We start from the raw sequence: 11,464 nt of genomic DNA, 5'->3' as shown, positions 1-11,464 counted from the left end.
GTCACTTGTTAGATTGTATTTCTCTAGTCTCAGGCTTATTGGTGAGCAGGAGCTTAATATCCGTCAAGCACCCTGTTAGTAAGATGACATGAATGTGCAGCTTCCCACTCTTTCCAGGAGACTTGAGGCTGGGCTGCTGAAGTCACGGCTCCCTCTACAGTTTGCACGGTGGAAATTTTCCATCCAGTGCAGGAAAACAATCAAACTGACTGTGCTGGAAGTCGGGAGGACACAACAGAGACGAGTCCGGAGGTTGCACACAGCGCAGCTTGCCTGAGAGACGTGTGTCTCCAACGACAGGTGACACACACCTATCCCCGCGGCCACGGCGGATTTCCATGTGGACCATCCACCATTTGGGGAGGATGATGAGCGGTTTCCTGCGGGCGATCGGAAAAATGTCTCATTCTTTGAATACTTGAGGAGTGACGACAACTTTCCCTCTTTTCGGACTTCACCGCACTAATCGCGGGAGATAAAGCGTGGGACAAACCGGGGGAGACAGTGGGATTGAACAATGCGCACGGATCAGTTTCCCGATCAGGATTTGCACATTTGAGCACCAGGCAGTTTGGAGTCTCTGCAGCGCAGGATCCCGAGCAATGTTATCTGCGGAGATGCGTTGTTTGCCGAGGTTCACGTCCATGGATGTTGCAGCACGGTCGGGCTGCACACGGAGCCTTTGGGTGGCGGTGATTGGACCGGACACGGACTGGGGCTGACTGATGCTTCTTCATACGGAAATGTTTTGGGGAGGAGATCAATATGAGTTGGCGCAAGCGAGGGGGGCAGATGCCAGTCTTTAGCAGCAAAAATATCACTATGAGGACGGAGGGAAACGTGCAGGCAAAAGACAGACACAGATTTTTAAAAGATTTGAATTTACCATTCAAAAGCTGAACAGAAAAGACCTTATTCCCATCAAACATTGGTGCATTTGTTTTAATGTAACGTGTTTTGTTGCCTTTGCAAACTGTTTAGATCGACATGGATAGCGTTTGTTCTTGCACTAAAGTTTTTTCTCCTCTCTTCTTGGCTGTCATGCATGGAACTTTGATATTGCATCATACTGTCTTGTGAAAAATTACGGACTACTTCTCCCCTAACACATATATTCAGCCTGGACTTTTATTCTGAAATTTCAGTTGCACTTAAGGGTCATGACAGCAACATTTTAAAGGAAGAAAACAATCGGCTGCTCAATTTAAAAAAAAAAAAATCTAGTAACATATTATCACAGACTTTTGGCAACATGGCAGTGAGCTGGGCTGTGTATTCGGTTTTTTTACTGTCACTGTTCGCACTGGGAAACGCTTTTTCGGGGGTCTTCAATGCCACAGACAGAGACATTTTTACAGATGACTTGCTGCAGGTCAAGCTCACACAAGACAGAGCGGCAGAGCAGTGGAAGCTCCACTCTGCCGATTCTCATCCAAACCTGTATTTTAACGAAGTGGACGTGTTGCACTTGAGACAAAAGTCCTCCACGACCCACAGTCATATATTTAAAGTCATCCGAGCGGCTGTGCTCACCATGTTGTCTAATGTCCCTTTTTACATGCCTCCTGTGAAGCATGAGGAGTTTACAAGCAAGTGGAATGAGATTTATGGGAACAACCTGCCTCCCCTGGCTCTCTACTGCCTGTTGTGCCCGGAGGACTCAGCTGCCCTGCAGTTTCTTATCAAGTTTATGGATAGGATGGCTGAATACCCAGACTGGAAGGTGACCAGTGCCCCTAATGACGAGGTTCCCTTGGCACACTCTCTCACTGGCTTTGCTACTGCTTATGACTTTATTTACTCTCACCTGGATGAGCACAGAAAGGATGTTTACCTCAAGAAAATTCGCTCTGAGACGGGAGAGCTATATGAGCTTTCTAAGTACAGGGGGTGGGGGAAACAGTACCTCCAGAATCATCAAACAACCAACATATTAGCCATCCTGACTGGTGCAATAGTTGTTGGAGCACATGACCACCCAGAATCAATGATGTGGAAGCAAGTGGCCGTGAACTACATGGAGAAAACTATGTTTCTCCTAAATCATGTTGTTGATGGGTCTCTGGATGAGGGAGTAGCCTATGGGAGCTACACAGCCAAGTCTATCACACAGTATGTCTTCTTAGCTCAGCGCCATTTCAACATTGATAACATGCAGAACAACTGGCTGCAGGGACACTTCTGGTTTTACTATGCCACTCTGCTGCCGGGCTTTCAGAGAACAGTTGGCATTGCAGACTCTAACTACAACTGGTTTTATGGGCCAGAGAGCCAGCTTGTTTTCCTCGACACATTTGTCATGAGGAATGGAACGGGTAACTGGTTGGCTCAACAGATTAGAAAGCACAGACCCAAGGATGGCCCCATGGGACAGTCGTCTGCCCAGCGCTGGGCTACACTTCACACAGAATACATCTGGTACAACTCCCATCTCACACCACAGCCTCCCCAGGACTTTGGCACAGCGAGAATGCATATTTTCTCGAACTGGGGTGTGGTTACCTACGGAGCAGGGCTCCCTAACGGCCAGGGTAATACTTTTGTCTCATTTAAGTCTGGCAGACTGGGTGGCCGTGCAGTCTATGACATTGTCCATGACAAGCCTTACTCCTGGGTTGATGGATGGAACAGCTTTAACCCAGGTCACGAGCACCCAGATCAGAACTCTTTCACATTTGCTCCTAATGGACAAGTTTTTGTGTCTGAAGCACTTTATGGCCCAAAGTACAGCTATCTGAACAATGTTTTAGTGTTCAGCCCTTCTCCTACGAGTCAGTGTAACAGTCCATGGGAGGGTCAATTGGGTGAGTGCGCTAAGTGGCTGCGTTGGACTGATGAAGGGGTGGGTGATGCCAGAGGAGAGGTGATTGCTGCCTCCTCACACAAAGACACCATGTTTGTGAGTGGGGAAGCTGTGTCGGCTTACTCCTCCGCTATGAGGCTAAAAAGTGTGTTCAGAGCCTTGGTTCTGCTTAACTCGCAGACTTTGCTGGTGCTTGACCACGTGGAGAAGTGGGCTGATTCACCCGTTAGGTCACTCAGTGCTTTTTTCCACAATCTCGACATAGATTTTAAATATGTTCCTTTCCGATTCTTGGACAGATATAATGGTGCAATGATGGACGTGTGGGATGCTCATTATAAAATGTTCTGGTTTGACAGCCAGGGTCACAGCCCTGATACGAGGATACAGGAGGCAGAGCAGGCAGCTGAGTTTAAAAAGAGGTGGACTCAGTATGTCAATGTCACTTTCCCAATGACAGGCACGGTCAGCAGAGTAGCATATGTGTTGCATGGACCATATGTCAAAGTGTCCAACTGTAGATTTATTGATAATAGTAAAAATGGAGTGAGGCTTTCTTTAATCATAAATAACACAGAGAAGATAGTGTCTGTTGCTACAAACTATAAAGACATAGGAGCTAGGTTGACATATTTAGGATTTGGCGGCCACTGTAAAGTTGAGGATAAATATCAAATCACTCGATATGGCCTCTGGACTCAACTTATCCCCAAACAAATCAGCACTGATAATCAGCTGTTTGACTTTGGATTCACAGTCAATGTGATAGCAGGGGTTGTCCTCTGTGTAGCCATAGGATTTATGACCATGCAGAGAAAGTTTTATGTCTGCTTCAGCAGGCTGATGCGTTATGCCCTCCTCTCTGTGCTCATTCTCTGGATAGTTGAACTGCTGTTTGTGTCTAACAGCTGTGATCAGCTTCTCTGTGGGGTAAAATGGAAAGGTGCAGGTGCCGAAAGTGAAGTAAACAAACAAATCAAACTGTATGAGCAGCACCGTCTTCCCCTCCCCACTGTAGTTATAACAACCCTTCCTGGATCAGGATCGGAAATACTGAAGCACCTTTTCTACAACAGCTCGGACTTTGTTTACATAAGGGTGCCGACAGAACACGTGGACATCCCTGAGACAGAGTTTGAGTTTGATTCTCTCGTTGATGCCTGCGAGTGGTCGAGGTTAGACGCTGTGCACGGGCGGTTTAAGATAATCCAGGGCTGGCTGTATTCACTGGTCCACAGCACCAAGTTGCATTTGCAAAACATTCAGCTGATGGAGGGCAGCAGGGTCAAACAGCCCCAGAGGGTCAGCAACTCCAGGGACAGAAATAAAAGATCAAGAAGGAGGGAGCCGGCCTCTGAGCTGAAGGGTAAACTGAGGGCAAGTCTGGACAGAGATGCAGAGTACATCAGGGAGCTGAGACGCCATGTGGTGGAGTATCCTAATGCCCGTGTGGTCCTCAACATGCGGAGTGGTAGCTGGGCACTCAAGCTGTCTTTCATTCAGGAGGTTGTGGGACCATCCTTGAGGACAATCTACTTGGTGAGAGACCCTCGGGCGTGGATTTATCTCATGCTTTATAACAGCAAACCCAGCCTTTACTCACTCAAAAACATCCCGCAGCACCTTTCCTTGATATTCAAGGACGATGCTGTCAGGGATGGGTGCCCAAGAGTGGCACCAGAGTTTAAGACAATCCAGAAGCTGCTTTCCCATTCAGAGACAAACCCAGTTCTGATACTAGCTCATCTGTGGCTAGCTCACACCACAGCACAGCTGAGGGTCAGTGAGAGCCTCCCTGAGGAGTCCCACCTCAGAGTGAGGTTTGAAGACGTGGTAAACTTCCCACAGGAAACAGCGGAGAGGATACACACATTTCTGGGGGTGCCTGTCTCACCCGCAGCGCTCAACCAACTTATATTCACCACCTCCACGAACCTGTACAATCTGATGTATGAAGGAAGCATTTCGCCAAGAAATATTAACACGTGGAGACAAAATATGCCACGAAAGGACATCAGACTAATAGATAATATATGTGGGGGTGTGATGAAGAGGCTGGGTTACACCAGGTCTGCCAGTTAACTTCCTGCTGCTGGTCAGCTGATATTGAGCTGTTTTGTTTTACTGTAGCTGCCAACGAGTTCTGTAAAGTCTGTTTTTTTTTTTTTTTTTTTTTTTTTGCACTGATCTTAAAATTTGAAAAGATGAGGAAAAATGTGACGGCGTTTCTGTCTGCGTGCAAGATTTTTTTCTTTTGGAATCTGTGGATCTAAGGTGTTGTACCAACTACAGCAACAGATGTTTATGAGGGAGGAATATTTTACAGTAGTAGCTGGAGGGAAATTCGCTTGCTGCCCCCCCCCCCCCCCCCGCCCCCCCAGCAGCTCTTCACACTTACTTGCAGCACTCTTTAATTGAGTGAAACTTTACTGAGGAACATTCAAGCCTTGCTGTCTTTCATTAAGGATGTCCACTGAATTTCAGCAGACGTTCTTTTGTTAGGTTGGGTGTCCTAGAGCAGGTCAGTTACTTGGTGAGGATTAACTGTATGTCTTAGTAAGAGATGGAAGTTTAGTTTTTCCTGTTGCTACTCTGTGATGTCGAATCTTTGTGCACAATCCATATCTGTTAATAATAGATTACTTTCAGGGGGATTAAGAGATATTTACTGGTTTAAAACAGATACATTATAAAGCTCATTAAAAATAAGATTTATATTTATTTGACAGTTTTGGTTTCTTCTTTGTAGCTTTGTGGAGACTAATATGCCTGTCGTGAATTTTACTATCTTTGAATTCTATTTCCCTTTAAAACTGTAAAAGAAATGCTGTAATATTGCATAGAGCAAGCTGACAGTGGTGCTTTATCTCTACGACAGACATATAAATGATATGGATTGTATTTTTGTTATAACAGCAGAGTTATTTTATTTGAAGCTCCGAGATGTCATGATGGTTTGGTGGTTTACAGCGTGTCTACACAGAAGGTGTCTCATGTGCATCTGAGAAAATGTGCTTCTATTTTAATAAATCCAGCTGTCTACACAGGCTATGCCATGGTCACATTTTACTTGTGCTATATACCTGTAAACGTGACTGAAGCATATTTTTATGTTCCAAGTATTTTCCTGTTTTATGCTTGTAACCACAGTGATTTAGTGTTGGGCTTGACCTACAAAGGGAGACCAACAACTCGGCTGCACCTGAACGCCTCCTGTGTTGATACAGATGGAGCAGCAGAGCTGCTGCTGCTCACGCCATGCTTCTTGTGTAGACATGGTGTTAGCACTTTCACAGGGACTCTTTTGATTGTATGTGGGATTCAGTGCATTTTCCCAAGCTAACTTTACTGTACGTCCTTGATCAGCTTGGAAATATAAAACATCTGAAGCTATATAAACCTCTGATATTATGTCTAGAAGAAAGAAAGAAGTATTTATGGGTTCCAAAGACAAATATCCCAAAGGATCAGGAACGAATACGATTATTATAACTCCCTTTGGCATTTACTGAATTAGATCAGAGGGAATTGCTTAATAGGGATCAAACTGGAAAAAAAAAACTGTCAGCCTTGATACATTTCTAGTCAAAGCAATTTCCAAAGCATCCCCCTCAGTTACTCATATTCATCTGCAAAATGCCATAACCGAGGCTTACTCTGTATTTTATTGCTCTGCTATCCTCACCATAAAGGCCTGGAGGAAATGCAAACAACACAAGTTTCCATTTCCTGTCATGCTCAATCAGATATCAGATGATGTTTTTGGGCCTTTGTCTTGAAAAAGTTGAGCGAGCAGTGGACTAAACAGGGGATGAATATTAATTATAGCTAATGAGGAAAAAAAATAAAAATAAAAAGAGAGAGACCATTTCTACTCTGTGATGTTTGCTCTTTGACCTGGGCAAAGTTGTATGCTCCTCAGTTACGTTTGCTGCTGTCTTGCTTAAACATTTCTGTAATGTAAATGGATTCACATGTAACATGCAGATGGTGCACATGATTATAGCTTCTCCACTGCATCTGGAAATATCCATCTTCTCTCAGCTAGAATCGGTCCTGTTTGTTTTCTTCTCTATGAACACTGAAACCCTTGACTGCCTGGAAAACCCGTTTGATGTTTGTGGTCTTTGAATGTGTAGACTTGGCAGACATGCTTTCACTTTGGTGTTGCAATCCCGTTACCAACTCTGTTTTGTATGTGCTCATGGGGATATGGTTCCATGCTTCTGTGGCCTTGAATTACAATCAGTTCTTTATGACTTTATGGTTTTCTGTGAGTTCTGAAACAGGAAGTGGAGATATTATAAAGAAAATAATAAATACAGAAACATACTGACGAGCAGTCTTAGTTTGGATCCACTGAATTATCTTACATTATGATTCTAGCACGTACCATGTGATTATATATATATATATATATATATTACATCAGTCCTCATTAACTGCAGATAGTATTATACCAATGTTAAACAGCCTAGTATCTACATAAATTTCAATTTGTACATGCTCTCCTTCACTATGGTTACTGCTAAGTCACTAATAAAATGTCTACTGGTGCAGATGTCTCAGTGCTGCCACAGTTATGTAGCAGCAAAATCTCCATTTTATTAGACACGGATGACAGAAGCCTAATTGCTTATATGGGTGACGTGCATGACAAGGAGGAGCCAACAATTAAAAACATGTCAGGAAATTCTTATGTCATGCTCCAACTGAGATGGAAACATATTAGGAGGAGGCTTTGAAAGAGCACATGCCGCATCCCATGTCTCAGAACGGTCTCAATGAGTCAGTCATTTCATTACTCATTTGTTCTTGATCCGTCCTGTAACACTCTAATGCTTGGCAGGGTCCTCTCCGCCTAATCCTTTCATGCAGAGGCACATTATTCAGTGAAAAAACCTCAGGCAGATGCTTTGGAGGAGAGGTTTCTACAAGTTCAGACTTGCACACGCTGGCTGTTAAGCAGCTTATTTTGATTGATTCTGGATCTGGGAGTGATTGGAATTATTGGTGCATAAATGATCTCAATATGAATCCTGAGCTTGTCCTTCTAACGACTCTGATGTTATACAGACGTGTGCAAAAGGCCAGTTTCATTAAATAAAACTCAATTAGCTTGTGCTATTGGCTGTACCTAACTGTGTCCTATTAGAGTACCTTGTCTCATGTCTTACTGAATGTCTGCTTGTTCATCAGTTCTTAACAGTTCCAGGAAGAAAATCCCAAATTACAAAATACAGTTACAAAATTACAAAATAATAATTTATTATAGCTTCCTAATGTTTGCTCTGACCCATGGCACTTTATCAGAATGTGTGACAGCAGGATGTATATTTGCTACAGGGTAGGTAACAACTCATTGATGCATATACTGTAACTGCACACTTTATGGCGTATTTGTTAATAAACAGGTAATAAATGGCTTCTGGTGCAGATGCTTGAAGTATCTTACATAGAAAACAATGGGAAAGACGCCTGAGACGTGCAGAACTGGCAACATGCTCCAAAACTGCTCTCATTAGATGTGTCTAACTGACATCCAGCATTTTATTTTTTATTAGTGATGCTACAGCAACAAAGATTTTTCACAACACCGCAATTCACATGTTGCACTTATTATTATCCTGTTCAAGGATTTGTCAATAAATCTCAATGAATCTAATGAGAAATTTCTATTTTATATTTGACCACTCTTCCAACCTTTATACATTGTCATAGGTGCAAATGAATGAATTTATTGATTGTTGATTAATGATTTACAGTATTACCAAAATTTAAAGTTTAACAGTGAGCATCTACTAATTAATGCATGTTGTTATTGATGTGTTTACCTATTAAAGTGAAACTTATTAGCCCTTCATTAGGAACTGCAGACCTGTTGTCAGGAAAATACATTATTAATGAATGACTTGATGGTGAGTGACTTACCAGCAACTCTGACAACCCAAATGTTGCTCTTATTAATATATGTTAACTGTTTTAATAAGTCAAAGTATTGGTAAAAAGATAAAGCCTTTAATTACAATTTATGGATTCCCTTTAAAAGGTCCCTTATATAAAAGTCGTCCCAGATTTATTCATTTATATGTAACACCAATCCACTTTATAATTGGACTTTTTAACAGGATGGCACATAAAAGGAAAGTCAGCCTAGTTCACACATTAAGTGCAAGTCTGCATAGATGATCTCAGCCAATTAAATACACATAATGGCGTTTTAGAGACAGGGTAAAAATGTAGCTATATACTATATATGAGTGTGTGTTTCCATCATTTTCATTTCCCATCTGAAAATAACACTGCAAACGTTCGCACAGAAAGACAAACATGCTTTATGAAAACCTTTTGATGTCTGATTAAAAGAAACAGATTTACAGAACTAATTTAAGCTCGTAGATTATCTCTGGTGTTTGATAACCAATACGTAATCACTGCATGAAATAGGGTTTTAAATAAAAATGATGAAAAGACACAATATTATCTACTTCCATGCAGCAGCTTGGGTAAGTGATCAAATAGCTTTCTCAGACTATTATGTACATGGAGGTTATCCAGATAGAAAAGGCGGACTCAATTTCAGCTGAGTAGTCATACCCTTCCCTGTTCCACCTTTATCTTTTGCCACTGGCGAGCCTGAGTCCCAGGAGAGCCTCTCCCTCGCCGGCAGCCATCGCTCCTGCCACTGCTCATTAATTAACCTTTGCTGCAGCTACCATCAGTCAGGGAACAGCCTGAGATTGTGGAGAGGAGTAATTATCCATACTGTAGAAGTCCGTTGTGCTGGAGAATTAGCCCACTAAAGGAGAGCAACACCTTCATTGTTTGTAGTTTTAAAACTGAAATATGAACTTAAGTGTGTTTGTCCTTCAGATGACAGGACCGGGATGCACCGACTTCACAGACAAGGAGTAAGCAGCAGCTGGCAAACCTCTCTTTTTTCTATACTTATTCATCCACAGTCATTTTCACTGTGGTAAACAATGCCTGGGAGGTTCTCACATCCCACTGTTCAAATTTACCTGCTGATGACACCGTTGTTTTTGAATATGGGAAGGTGCAAATCCCGGGAATTGCTATTAATAAGAGTTGACTTGCATGGAAATATGGTGCATTGTCAATTTGCTGCTGGTGGCATGTCATTTCTGAAGTGAAAATGGGATCTTCAGTGCCAATAAAGCACAGCGGCAACTGCTAATGAAGCCCAGTCTGGTCTTATAGCGCAGGGAAATCAGACCAGATGAGGCATTTTGAATTTGACTTCAGGCAAATCTCTATATTGAGGCGGGCTCACAGTTTTACATCAGGCTCCACTCCTTAAGGCTTTACACAGTCCTTACTGCCAACTTCGTCTTTTCTAGCTGGACAGAATGTATGACTGCCAGCTGAATCATTATTATAATTAAGAAAAGTATGTGCTGTCTGAGAATTTAAGTTATATTATTGTCCACTTGCTTATTGCACAAACATCCTTTTAAGTGCAGTTTACCCTATTCCCAAAAAGGTTAGAACTTCTTTGAGTGTTCCTCTTTCTGAAAGTCAAACCAACGTCTGTGGTAATTGAATTTTCCCTGCTTAGCAATATGACATGACATGAAGACTTTGCCTTGAGAAGTTTCTGACTTTTTGACTTTGAAAGTGAGACCCTTCAAAATAAAGCAGTATCCTGTCAGATTAACCTGTCTCTCTTGACATTTTGGTTAATCCCCCCTCTTGTTCTGTATATCATGGACGTCTGCAGGGAAGATTGTGCACTCTGACTCTAGGACACTGAGTCACTGTGCAGTAATATTACTTTGTGCAGGACTCCTCCGTTTCAAATGCTTCATCCACTGCGGTTTTTAACTGTACAAAATAGAGCAGAATGATGTGTAAGCTGGAAAGGAAGATAAAAGGGGGGGAAAAAAAACACAAAATCATCTAAATGGTTTAGTTGCTGTCTGACTAATGTGAGTTTACCAGTTCTGTTGTAGAAATGGTTAGCCACTGTTGGGATTTAAAGAGTTGTTTCTGCTTATTAAAGCGAAGGGTGGTCATGCTACAGCGTTTGAGGCCTGATGTTATTCTGAGGTGTAGGATTGAATCCAGCTGGCTGGCCGACAGACAGACGGGAGAGAGGCCCTTTTCCTGGATGACACACTCAGTAGTCCTTCATTACTGGGACCCAGAAACCATAACCCTGCTGTCAAAGTGCTGCCACAGCCACTGCTCTCCTAAACCATGTCTAGGCGCGGCATGTCTGCAAAGGGGATTATCTTCGTGTTTTATCTTATACACAATAAAACTGATAGGGGAGATTGAAAAAAGGAGATGAATACGTCTGTGTCTTTGTGTGGGCGCCCCATCCAACATAACTTCATCAAGCATGAGTCATTGATCTCTAATTAGGAGAATTTATGTCTTGAGGGGGAGGAGGAGGAGCGGTCCCTGTGACACTGGTCACAGTGTGCCTTGGAAATTACAGTAGAGCAACAGCTTGTGTAAAGTCTTTAGAAATGAAAAAAAAAAAGAGCGAATGCAGGATTTCTATTCCCCGTCCTCACTTACATGCTCTCGTCTCTTTTGATAGCAGAAACAGAAAGCTGCCTCCTGCAATAAAGAACTGACAGGAGACCTGACTGGGTGAGGAATTCCTGCATGGGGAGCTTCAAAGATAACCCA

At 42.7% G+C, this 11,464-nt stretch overlaps 1 protein-coding gene across 1 annotated transcript; it reads left to right on the top strand.

Moving 5' to 3' along the window:
- Positions 1-230: 230 nt before the first annotated feature.
- Positions 231-5,176, top strand: LOC113164837 (dermatan-sulfate epimerase-like protein). The gene has a single exon (XM_026364349.1). It carries the CDS (start codon positions 1,253-1,255, stop codon positions 4,883-4,885), a length of 3,633 nt encoding a protein of 1,210 aa, XP_026220134.1. The 5' UTR covers positions 231-1,252; the 3' UTR covers positions 4,886-5,176.
- Positions 5,177-11,464: the final 6,288 nt, after the last annotated feature.

Source organism: Anabas testudineus, chromosome 2 (genome assembly GCF_900324465.2).
Source record: "Anabas testudineus chromosome 2, fAnaTes1.2, whole genome shotgun sequence".
NCBI lineage: Eukaryota > Metazoa > Chordata > Actinopteri > Anabantiformes > Anabantidae > Anabas > Anabas testudineus.
Note: the sequence above shows the minus strand (reverse complement) of the source record. Positions and strands in the feature narration are given on the sequence as shown.